We start from the raw sequence: 13053 nt of genomic DNA, 5'->3' as shown, positions 1-13053 counted from the left end.
GAACAAGCTGGTATAACACCAGCCCCTGTGTGAGTTCACAGGGCCCCGGCTTCTCTGCGCTGTTACCTCTGCAGCTGCTCTTACACAGTGGTGTAAATTCAAACTTTCTTACTTGTCAGTGAAATGGAACGACTTCTGTGCATTAGTTCATTTGGTGGATGTAAAGTTGTTCGGATAATTCTGTGGGGTTCTGTATTGTCAGTTTTGCCCCGGTCAGACTGAATTCAAATTGGAGTTTCAATCACAGAACCTGGGTATTGTCTAGGTCAGGTTTTAACTTGTCATCAGAGATCACCAATGACTTTTAGCAATTAGTGACTATTCCCAAGCTGTTTCTCTCATCTTAAAGTACAAAATTGCTTATTGATTCCTGGTGCTTGTGAATAGTGTGGCTGCTTGGCACTGTATGTTCAGCCATACTAGCATTTAAAAAAAATGTTAACAACACTACATACGGTCTGATAGCTAGTCAGAAACAGTCTCTGAACTTAGTCTTTACCCTGTCTTTCACAGTTAGATATGTAGTTTTATTACTGCTTAAATATTCTGTTCCCATTTTATATATATGTGTGTGTGTATATATACACTACATAAATTTATATCTATATAGTTAAGATCCTTGTTGTGACCACATAACACAGATTTCTCATCAGATGAATTACTTTGTTTTTGCACTTGACAGACGAACATTGTTTAGGTAAATGACTTGGATTTTATTTCTATATGCTGAATACAGCAGCTCATGAAGTTATGCTTGAGTGTTATACCTACAGCCTCTCTTGTTCTTTTGATTATATAGTACATGTTTTTATTGCTCCCTCTGTGGTGCTGTCGTTCACAGTGATGGTTTATTATGAGAACAAAAAGGAGATAGAACTGGTATATATTTCGTAATGATTAATGTTCTTCTAGTACATCTGTGGTGCTGGTCAAAATAAGTTTTTATTGCTTAAATATTTATAAAAATGCCCAGTGCCTGTGTATGAAACACTTTTCACTAATTTCAAAAAAAAACCCTGAAAAATGAGCCAATTATAAGCAAATACGCTGTGGGAGGATTTTAGAGAAGTGTTCAAAGGAAACATCAAAGTTCAAATATAGAAACACGATCCTGTATTTTGACAATAAATTCCCAGAACGTAGTTTCTTAGGAAGAATTTTTGGTGGTGCATATTTTGGCTGGACTGCAATGCTGTCATTTTCTCTGCTGCAAAGTGATACGTGCAGCCTTTAGCAGGAGCACATGAGGCAATTAAAAATCCAATTGAAAGTTCAGTGAAGATTGGAAAATTTAAATCCTCTTCTTTCGTGCAAAAATCTAAGTATATAGAAACACAAAATAATGATTTGTTCTACTCAGATGATGAAAAATCAAATATTTTCTAAGACAGCTTACAGTTTAGAAGACGACTTGTTCTAAAAACTTAAAAAAACAAGGACATTTTGGGTGATATACTTGTATATCTTCTGGTGTCTAGATTTTATGCTATTACCTACTGTGATCTGTGTTGTACAGTACCATATATAAAACTGTGTCTTTCATCTGTGGAATGTTTTGAGTCACAGCTTTCCTCAGTTGCTGGGTTTTCAGTGCTGCTTATTGAACATCACTTTGAAATTCTAGAAGTCGTCAGTAATGCACATGCAGTAACTTGCAGCTATACACAAAATTGATGTTGACTTCTCATTTATTTAGGCTGACTTAAGAGTCTGTTCAGGCTGAATTATTTATCTTTTTTTTTTTTTTTTTCTCCCCTCCTTTTTTTTTTTCTCTAATCCCAGGTTAGTTTATTGGCCGTGAGGAACCACGGACACTTTGTGCCCTGATGGGGGACTCAGGATCCAGACGATCGACTCTAGTATCTCGATTGCCAATATTCAGGAGAAGTGTTAGCCGGAGACACGACTCCCTTCCTTCCTCACCTTCTTCTGCTAATGCCATTGGTGCCCACACCTCCTCTCCATCCAGCACAAACTCCAGCTCAGGGAGCACAGGAAAGCGCCGGAGTATTTTCCGCACTCCTTCCATTAGCTTCCATAACAAGAAAGGGAGTGAGCAGAAGCAGGACTCAGCTAATCAAAATGTTAACATCTCAAATGGTGCCCAGTCCTCTCTCAGCACTTTTCAAAAACTCAGCTTAGAGGAGCACATAAAAAGCAGAGGAAGACATTCAGTTGGCTTTGGCAGCTCACGTAGCAAGAAGATAACAAGGTCTTTAACAGATGATTTTGAAAAGGGAAAGGAGCCCTCAGCTAATAAAAATGTCTTCATAAATTGCATAAGCTCTGGGAAGAATGAGGGTGATGATTCCGGCTTTGCAGAGGAGCAGAGCCGATATTCTGTCAAACAGTCCACACGAAAACTTCTCACTAAATCTTTTTCATCACACTACAAATTTTCCAAACCAGTTCCGGAGAGTCAGTCAGTTTCCTCTGTGCAGCAGTCCAGGTGCTTGCTGGAAGTTAAATCCTATGTGGAAAGCGAACCTGTGATTGCCAAGTCCTCTCCTCCGTGCTCAGCCGAGACAACAGAGTGCATGGGAAGCTCCTTGCAGTCCCCTCTGCTCTCAGCTGACCTCACAGCTGCCCAGACCCCCTCTGACTTTGTCGCCCTGACAGAGGATTCTGTTTCAGAGGTTGATGGTCTGCCCAGCAGTGGGCCTGGTGCGCTGCTCGCAGAGGATTTTGGCCATGATGTCTCTACCTCTCACATCTTTTTTAATCCCGATGCTGCTCCTGCGAGGGAAACGGATCTTGTGGAAAGTACTGTCCATTCTGCTGGTGTATCTCCTGCGAGTCACGCGAGCTCATGTACTGTTGGATCTAATACCTTATTCAAAACCTCAGCTGCTAATCAAGCAAAAGTACTGTTGCAAGCCAATGGACTTCATATTAATGATGCCAGGCACATAGAAAAAATTAATGTGGACAATGCACATTTAGAAACCTCTGCGTTACAGCATAGTGAAGAACCAGTGATACTTTCTCCAAAGGCACGAGGGTTGACTGGGGACAGAGATGAAAGAACGCCGTCCAAGCACACGAGAGACCCAATTCCTGTAACAGAGTCTAAGAGCATTCCATGTTCTGAACCTCAGTCCTTTAAAACACAGCAGGGTTATGAAACGAACAATCCTAAAGGTATGTCTTGTGGTCTTCTTGTTTTTGAGTTTGGTGGGGGTTTTTTTGGTCTCACTTCTTCTGTTGGGATTGTTCGGTCATAAAGTGTTTTTGTACATTTGCAAGAGAGACCCCTGGTGGCCTAGTGGTTAGCGTGCAGGACTTTCACTGCTGCGACCACGGGTTCAAATCCTGGTCTCCTGGCCTGATGGAGGTCGTTAGCCCTGTGTGGCCATCCATCTATGAGAAGGACACTCTAAACAAACCTACGTCCTGAGGACCTCACTGCCATTGTCCAAGCTTGCTTGGCCCCGGCAGATGAACCTTAGGATTAAAGGGTGGGCTCAGTTCAGCGCAGGCTGTGTCTCACCTAAAAAATCCATTGCGCAGGCTGGAAAGGTAAAAGACCTTTCCCCAAATCTTCGTTCGCGAAGATGGGCCATTATTATTATTATTATTACATTTGCAAGAGCTAGCTAGGAATTAAAAAGTTACAAATTGTGTCCGCCTCCCAAAATTGTAGGAATTAAACAAAAAGTCTATGATTTTTTGAATTGATGTTGTACAGTTTGCGAACACCCATCACTACTGTTCGTGGCTATGCTTTCTTGTGGTAGAAAACAAATTAAGAAAGAGAGTATTGATTCTTGACTCTTGTTAAAGGCTGAAGCTGGGATTTTTTTGAGGCATGCCTATTTTGGACTTTGTACAAATTATGAAATTTGGGATGGAAACATCACCAGAGAAATAAACCTTCTTGTAGTCTGGTTATGAAAAATAACATGGTTTACCTTATATTGATCTAGGTTTTGAAATTACCAGTCTTTCTTTCCCTGTTCAACTATGTTATAGAGTAGCTTAGAGTGGATATTTCTGTGACAGAGTACGAGAGATCCTATTTCTGCTTCCATTTCAAATAAGCGTCCAAATTGTCATTGTGTAATCTATGAAACTGAGAGAGTTAATTACCATCTAGATTTCACATTGTGTCTTTAGTTTATGAAAAGGAATTTGGAAATACTAACAAGATTCAGTGGACTGACTGTGCCTAGAAATCCAAGTCAATAGAAATGCTGATAAGTAAGGCATAAGGCCCCTGAGTGAAGGACACCTGCAGAAAACATTTATCTCTGACAGTTGATGTTCTTAAACAAACTTAATGACTGGTGCTTTCTCGAATAATCCCGAGGCTGTATCTGGTGGGACGAAATTTTTAAGAGATAACAAGGTGGCGTATATGTTGTTTGTATTAGAAGATGAATGACTTTAAGTAAACTCATATGTATTCACACCCATCTTTTTGCTTGGGTATTTATCTAGGCATATAAGATTATAAGCAATGAAAAACAATTTTACTTTTTGAATTATTAGTCACTGCAAGGCTTGGTTGGATATCTTGTACATAAATGGCAACATAGAGACAAATTAATCCACTAAATTAGCTTTCACCAGAAAGCGGCTCTTTCCCTCAGAACCTTAGGCACTCTGGAGAAAAAATATTTCCATTTATGTATATTACCAGTCCTGAGCACCCTGTTTGTCTTCCTTGCCACATTGTGTCATCTGTGAATGAGCTCATATTTTTGGTTCTGCCTTACTAGAGTGTACTGCAGAACAGCAAGTGAGCAGCTTGGAGGGATGTTTAGAAATGCCCAGTGTGTTTCAGACTCACGCACTGGCAATTGTATACTTAATCTGTATTTCTGGAACGCAGCTAACTGGAGTTGAGATTGTGATAGAGGGATTTTTGTAAATTGGATTCGTGTTCACAGAAACACTAGAGCTAATACTGCGCTATATAAAAGTTAATGATTAATTGTTATGGTTTTATAGTGCTGTTCAAAATACAATTTTTTTTGTGTGTGGTGAAGAATGTATTTCAAATTAGAAACTGACCAAGCATACAAAAGGACCATTGAAAAAAAAGATATAAAATCCTGCCATATGAAATGAAGCAAATACAGAAAAAGCTTACATGGCATTCAATAAGATAAGTAGTTATATCTGTTGCAACAGACTGGTTTGAACATTTGGTTTTCTAAAACAGTATTTAAACCCAGATGTGAATACAAAAATATTTCTCTGCTTTTTCTTTGTTAATAGGTATTTTCTTTTCTGTATCTGGTCTCATAGCTGATACCATTATAGATAGCATTGTGAACATGACATTAATGTATGAGCAGGTTTGAAGTGCCATGTATTTCTTAGTATACCTTTGTATATTTTTACGTGATCTGGATTTTTTGAGAACCCTTGGAGAAAATGTCTCTTCTCTTGCAAAATGCAAAAGAAGATAAGATTTTCTCTGTGACATTTATTATGCTATCATGCTTTTTATCTTTCCCCATCTCTAAATTTGCTCTAACACTTCAAAATGTATTTTTTCTCCTCCTTTCTTATTTTGTTATTCTTTAACTGGAGTTGGGGACTGGGATTTAGCCCACTGACTGCAGGCTCAGTTTGGAGAGTGCAGGGGCAGAGTTGAGCTGGGAAGGCTGAACAGAAACGGAAACCGATGTGCATCCCTGTCCTATGTGGGGATAACAGAGTTGTGACCTGGCCCTACAAAATGTGGACTTGCCTTGGGACGGAGGGTAAGGCAGGTTGAGTTTTGGCACCAGTGAACCAGTGATAGTTTCTCTGATGGATTTTACTGGACAGGAGTTTGGAAGTGTCCTATAACAAGGGGAGAAAGAAAAGGATGGAGCAAAGATCCTTCTGGATTCTATGAGGAGCCATGGACTGGGCTGTAGTGTGCTGAGTGTGCAATTCGTTGAGGGCTGAACAGTGAACTGGTGGCCCAGGTGACACTTTTATCTAGGTAAACGCAGTCTGCTTTCTACAGGACATCTCTTAGGGGATTCCCTTTCAGTGTAAGCATTTCAAGCAAAGAAGTGTTCTGATTAAGAAAATATTTGTACAGAGTAAGTCCCTGTAACGATTGCTGATTGCTTCTCTATTTGTAGTTGATCTTGCCAATAGCTTCAGTCCATGCCGAGAAGGCAGATTTGTTGAGAAGCGTTTGAGATCCTCTTCGGAAGGTACTGCTGGAGGCAGTCGGCTGATCATAAAACCAAAGGATGGAACTACAGAGGAGCTGAACAGCCTACGGAAGCAGAGGGCAAGCTCGTCCTCTTCAAAAATGAACAGCATGGTGAGTTTTATTCCAATATACATATGTTCATGTTTTTCTGTGAGTGGTGTAACTAAGTACAGTGAGAAGCAGTGCCTTTGCAAGTAACTATCAGTAATAAAGACAGGGGGAGCTGTCTCAGGATTCCTAAATGTAATCTAGGCTCAGCTACAGCTATTAAAAATATTTTTTGCAGGATATGGCATTGTGAAAAGGTTTGCATACTTTCTGCGAAGAGTTTCTTCTTGTCACATTGCTGATTTGCCTGGGAGAAAAACTGGGAGAAGGAACTGCTGCAAAATTCAGTACGACTATTTCTGAGGTTAAATGCAGTGAGCTACTCTGTGGCAACATTTTATTGTTATTGTGGTAGTTACTTCATGTGCTTGTCTGGTATGGGTGAGATCAGACAGATCAGAAATTGGATAGAGAGGAAGTTGTCTGTAAGGAGGCTCATTTGAGAGGTCTGAGTGGTCCCTTTTGAAACTGGTGAGAAGTTTGAGTGCTTTCAGTGAGCACAAGGTAAAGAGGAGAAAGGATTCTTTTTGAGAACCCTTGGAGAGTCCAGAGGACTGGAAAAGCTAAGGCAGATCAGATAACTGCGGGAGAGTACTTCTGAAACCTCTTTTTGAAACAGTAGTAGAAGGAATGGACTGACAAGTGCTTTCCTATAGTGAATGAGAATAAATATTTTAAGGTGAGTGTAATTTATATTTATGCATGTGCTCTCCAGTGAAAGAAATAACAAAGATGGTGAGATTGAACACTGCAGCAATGGAATTCACTCTTTAGCTTATGGGAATCATTAAAACAAGCTTTATGGTCATTATTAGTTTAAAATATTTTATTAACCACATTGACTGAAAAAAATGAGGATTCAGTTTGTACTTGTATCCAAACACAGCTTTTCGTGGAAAGCAAAAAGGTGCAAGTTTCTTACCCCTACCTATATTTGCTGACCAGATGTATAAAAAGGCTTTTCCTTTTCAGGTTTATGTAATAGCTCTTATGTTACAATGATGCAGGACAAAACACATCTCTGAGACATTCAGATTTGACTACAACTGCCTTTTGTAAGAGAGAATTTTTTCAGTTTCATGGAGATGGGAAATGGATTGGTGCAAACTGATGTTAGATTTCCAGTTACGCGCTCTTTTGATGTATTTTTGCAGGACTGTACCAGAAGTCAACAACTCATACCTGTGCTTAAGGCAACTTTTATGCTGCTTTGGCTAACACTAAACATAACATCTTCTCTTCCACCTGAGAAACCAAGGAAGACTAGAATTGTCTTTCTCTGTTCCTGATTGATCATTTAATAAAACCAGGTCCTGAGAGGGAATCTGATTTACTGTGAAATCCCCTTACAGAAACTGTGGCAGGAAATTCAGGTTTGGGGGTTTCTCAAGAGGATGTGAAACCCATCTGTTGTCTTGATAAATCTCATCCACGTGTCTGAACGTGTCATCTAAATGTTCCTTTGTGACTGGACTCGAAAATGCTGCTGAGGATGGCAAGAGAAAATTATATCAGTACCCAAGCACATTCTGTGAACGTGTGGCTGATGCACAACAGATTTCACAGGGTACCAGTGTCCTGAAGCAATGGTTGCTAAAAACACTCAACTAAAATGGAGTTACTTGATGTCTTTTACAGAAAATCTTGCCCATACAAGGGTAACCTGGGCAGATTGGGCTACCAGCAGAATTATTCTCTTCTTAGCAGGATCAGGTTGTGCAGATTTATCAGAATAATTTTATGCTACCTGAAAGGGCAGGAGGCAAATTAATTTTAGGAAGAAGGAAATTTTGCACACCTTTCTTTCTTGTTTCTACATTGTTGTCAACTTGTCAAATGAAGTAGTACAGTAATTAAAAATTTATTTCGACAAAAATTTATTTTTGCCAAAAAAATTGATTTCTTAATATTTTTTTTTTGGTATCCACTGGATTATTGCACCCAGAGATACAGCACAGAAATAGAGACATAGAAGTGCTAAATAGTAGAAGAAACCTTTGTGCTAATAAAGAACTGAGCTTTTGCATATTTATCTGTTTTTGCAGGAAGTTTGCATCCAAATATCAGGGAATAACATTTTATTTTTCAAAGCCAGGAAGAACATGATGATGTTCAAAGATGCTGTTTCATACAGAGCATTACGCGGATGTAGTTCATGCCCTAAAATACTGGTTAACCTTGGCTCGGGCCTGTAAACCTTACTTGGATTTTTAGACCCAAGCTGTTAGGCAGATCTCTGTGTTTATTTAAATAGTGGGCTAGATTGATGCTGTAGCACTTTATTCTATTTAGCCCTGTATTAATGGTGGAATTGGGAAGGTGACAACCCAGTAACAACATGAAGTAAGTAAAGTGTAGATGGGGTTAGGTGGTAATCTGAGTCCCTTCTTTGTTTTGTGTGTGAAATCCAGGGGGTTTTTTCCCCCTGCTTCCATTAGCAAGATCATCCACAAATTCACAGGTTTTTGCTCAAGCTTATTTGTATTACAGTCACAAACCAAGGACTTTTAAAACAATATTAGAGAGCATACTCATGAGTGAAGGGTAAAATTATTCTTCCTTTCCCCCCAATACATATGGATATCATCTTCCTATCTTAAGAAAATAAAAGCTTTTTTAGTAAAAAGCGAAGTTTAAGAAGTAAATTAATGTTTAATTAATGTTTAACACCATAATATCAGGTATAGCAGAGTATTCTTGCGTAATTGTCAGTTCTTATTTCGAAGGTGATAGGTAAAAGCTTGGATAGACTGATCTCCTAAATACTGGGAATATGTATCAAACCAGCAAAAATGGTCACCGCTTCCCCCAAGTGGGCCATTAACTCACTTGTGAGATGCAAAAAGTAATTTAAAATCTGGACAAGAGCAATGCTGCTCATCAGTGAGATTTAGGGAAAGAAAAAAATCTTTCAAAATAACTCTGTGAACGTGCCGATTTCCTAGTAATGTAAATAACGATCTGAAAGAGACTATGGAGACAAACTGCTTGGGTTGTGTGTTTGCAAAGCCGGCGTTCGTGCAGTGACCAATTTCTACCACAAGAGGGAACCATTTCCCTAAAAATGGTTTTGGACTCGTGTCACAGTTACCCAGAAGGTGACAATGGCAATTCAGGACTCCTCTTGGAACAGTTCAATATTATTAGCCTATGCTGTATAATAGACCCTTTTCAAATGAAAATTGTTGATATTGATGCAATTTAAAGAGGTGGACGTTGCTGTAGAAACTCTGGTCATTCAAACGTTCCAACTATGAACTCATCATTACAACTTTAAATGTTCAGACATAACATGTAGTCTATTTAACTATGTCTCACAAGTAGAGGCTATGTCTGACAGCTCTGTTTCTACCTCAGTGGTTCTTCTTTTACAATGGGTGAGAGAGGCAAAAAGAAAGAAAAATGCAAAGCAGCATGGTAGAAGACCTAAATGGTCTGAAATATGCAGCCCTGCAAGACCAATGAAAACAATGCAAACCTGGATAGTTGAAATACAGGACAGAATAAGAATAACCACATGGAAAAAAAATTAGATCAGACCACCAAACCACTGTAATTAAGTTCCTTAAGGGAATCAAGAGTCAGAAGAGCAGGAAAAAAAAAAGACTTGATATGCTACAGTACTTAGAATTAACAGAAATTGAGATGTGTGTGAGCAACAAAATTATCCATCACTTCTTATAGTAGTGGCTAATATGGAAAGATGACTATCCCGAGTATCACATTTATCAGTACAAAGAGGAAATGTTAAAAAAAATTACTCTTTTTTTTTTTTTAAGTTGCTGATAAAGATTTTGAAATGCTAACAAATTACAGTTATTAAAACCAGATAGTCATGAAGGATGATATAAATGGAAGTAACTGTGTTACTGCAAGATGAAAAAAAGTTCAGAGGGTGGTTGGAGCCCCTAGACTGCACTGCCCAACTTCAAGAAACAAGCTGCACTGTGCTGCATGCATACATGTGTTTTCACTCTGTCTAGTATGCAAGCAGTAGAATGAGACTGCCCACTTATATTTTGCTCTCACAAACCTGCCTTTCTGCCTCTCTGCTATTTTTTACAAGGAAAATACTTATTTGTCTTAGTGACTGCTCCTTTGCCAACACCTATCTATCTATATGTGCTATATAACTAAAAGAAACTTTATCTTTCAACTTTTTCTTGTCTCGGTGAGCATTCTCTTCTGCAGGACTGTGGTTTTCTGGGCACTCTTTAGCACAGTCTTTTCTTCAGTTTCTCATACTTGAATCTTCTCTAAATGTTGCCTGGTTTTTTTTCTTAAATTCAGCTACAACTTTTCACACTTGCAGGTAAAACTTTTATGCTTGCTTTGAATGCTGCATCATCCACTTCTTTTGCCGAGAGCAAGGCAGCCTTACCTACTTGTGTCAGCACAATTAAACCTGCTCAACTTAGTTTTCCGGATTGTTGCTTTGACTGTACCATTTCTTTCTTTGCATCTTTCCTGTGGTTCCTATATATTAGATAAAACTGCTTGTTGCCAAGGACTTTCAAGGCCTAGGGACATCCCAGCTTTTTTCCCTCAACTTTAACAGTAATACAAGTCTTCATTGCCCTGTTGTCAAGATATCAGATAGTTGCATTCACATATTCTCCCACACTGCTTATCATGAACTAGAGTAACGGCAGTTGCCACAAAACTTGCTTTATTTCCTTTCTCGATTTTCATTTTATTTTTTTACCTTTTCTAAAGATAATTTTTCAAGATGCCTGCTGGTGCTGTATTACTGAGGTTTTTTACTGAGCTTTTTTTTGCTTACCCATCCAATGCTGACGCTTAGCCAAAATCCCCTCTTCCTCCTGCTTGTACTGTGCTTATTATGTGAGGATGCTCCGAGTACCAAACATCTCAGTAAGTATGCTTATAACATGAATTAAGAACAGTGTATGGAAAAGCAGTGTTGGAATATAGGGTAATATTTCATGGGCAGGAATTCAGGTTGATAATGGAAGGGGTTGAATATGTCAGTTAAGCATTAAATTTGAAAAATTTATAATTGACTAATTTTTTATAAACTGGGACATCTGCAAGTTCAGGAGGGTATAACAAAGGTAGATGATTGACACAGAAACAGTGAGATGCTTGCAAAGGAGATATTACCTGCAAGTATTTGAGACTCTTAGTGTATCTCTGGAGGGAGCAGAAAGTTAAAACATAGATCACTAACAAAAATGTGTTCTGGCCAGAACATCTGTGATAATTACCTAATTAGCAGTTGGTGTCTAAATTGTAGTTGGTGTCCTGGATATTCTATGTGTGTAACTGTACCTTGGTTTTGTTACCTAAGTGATTTGGGGTGACTTAGCAATTAATAGTCAGGTTTCTAGTGTACTTTAGAAATAGTACTTGCAATGATGGAGCAATTATCCAAGCCACTGTATTAAAATATATCCTTATTTTTGATATTGTACCTTATGAAGCTGTATCCAGATCTACAATGAATTTCAATCATGAAAGTGTGTTCATTGCTTCTCATAAGTGACTTTATTTTTAAAGTTATCTGAGTAGTCTTATTATGAAGCACCAGTTTTAATATAGTTGCTACATCATGACAGAAACAACAGGATTCTGTGCCCCCACGGACTTCAGTGAATGTACATGAATAAGGGCTAAAATGTTTTTTTGTGTTCCTCTTCTCTATCTGAATAGCATGATATTTTGCTAGTGTCTGATGAAGCACTGAGAGTGTGAGTCAGACTAGGTTGGCTGCTAGTCTAGAGAGGATTGAAGTGATTTTCGTATTCATTTCAGGTTACTTTAACATTTTCTTCTACACTTTTCTCCTTGAGTGTGGACTTGACCTTCTGCTTCATACCTCTGACAATCTGCACTGAGAATTGGAAGCTGAGATTTTTATGCAATTTGTGGCTAATACATGAGGTGGAAGATGCTATTGAAAATACTTGAGTTGAATGAGTTTCAGCGGGTGACCGACCAGTAGATTTGAAAGTGGAATTGAAGGTGGCTGTTTTTGTGGCCTGTAAATGTGACCTGTAGAGGCCTGAGAAAACCTTATGGGGTACACTCTCCACCTACAGAGATTAATGATTAATGTTTTAACAGCCTGCTCTAGAAAGGTAGCGAATGAAAGGTTATAAGGAGAATTTGAGTGCTCAGGGTTTCAACTCCGGTTGAAAAAAAACCTCAGACAAAACAGCCTTTTTCAGATACGCTGAAACTTATAAAAATATGAACTAGGTAAGTAAAATGCGTACACTTCTTTAATGCCTTTTGCACAAGAAAGAACCTTCCTTAGAACCAACAAGGTTATGTTTTTTCTGAATAACTGCAGCCTGTTGTTAACTTGCTCTGCGTCTATTATCTTTGGTATTTGTGGTGTTCATAAAAGCTTTTTCATAGCTGAAGTAGATGTTTCTTTTTTTTTCTGTCACTGAATTATGGGATTTTTGCTTAATTCAAATTCTTCTCTGCTATGCTGGGCTTCTCGAGGGAGAATATTTAGGAACATCAGTTCTTATTGAACTGTTCAAGCAAACCCTGTAAGGCAGTAGTTCACCCTTCATGTGAAGTGGACCTGACAGCATTCATTTATAACTAGCTTTGTACTAACATGACAAAATTTCCCCTTTTGCAATGAATTTGGTGTTTTGCTCCTTTGTGGAAAGAAACTGTGGAAGCCACTTAAAGCAAGAACTGTCAGGACTACTTTGATAACATAAGGCTGTACAGTGCTATCTAAATAGGAATAAACTGCTGACTGCAGGTAAGTAGTAATTTGAGCCTTATATTCTTAGTTT

At 38.6% G+C, this 13053-nt stretch overlaps 1 protein-coding gene across 1 annotated transcript in view; it reads left to right on the top strand.

Annotated features, from left to right (window-relative positions):
- Window positions 1-13053, top strand: part of CCSER1 (coiled-coil serine rich protein 1) — a 657717-nt gene that overhangs the window by 68850 nt on the left and 575814 nt on the right. The window contains exons 2-3 of the mRNA XM_027706580.1: window positions 1783-3141; window positions 6087-6274. Of these exons, the coding sequence (XP_027562381.1) occupies window positions 1827-3141; window positions 6087-6274 (1503 nt within the window). The 5' untranslated portion in view covers window positions 1783-1826. The remainder of the gene's footprint in view (window positions 1-1782; window positions 3142-6086; window positions 6275-13053) is intronic.

This window comes from Neopelma chrysocephalum, unplaced genomic scaffold (genome assembly GCF_003984885.1).
Source record: "Neopelma chrysocephalum unplaced genomic scaffold, ASM398488v2 Primary Assembly neopelma1_382, whole genome shotgun sequence".
In the NCBI taxonomy this organism is placed as follows: Eukaryota; Metazoa; Chordata; class Aves; order Passeriformes; family Pipridae; genus Neopelma; species Neopelma chrysocephalum.
This window is presented reverse-complemented; position numbering and strand designations above follow the sequence as displayed.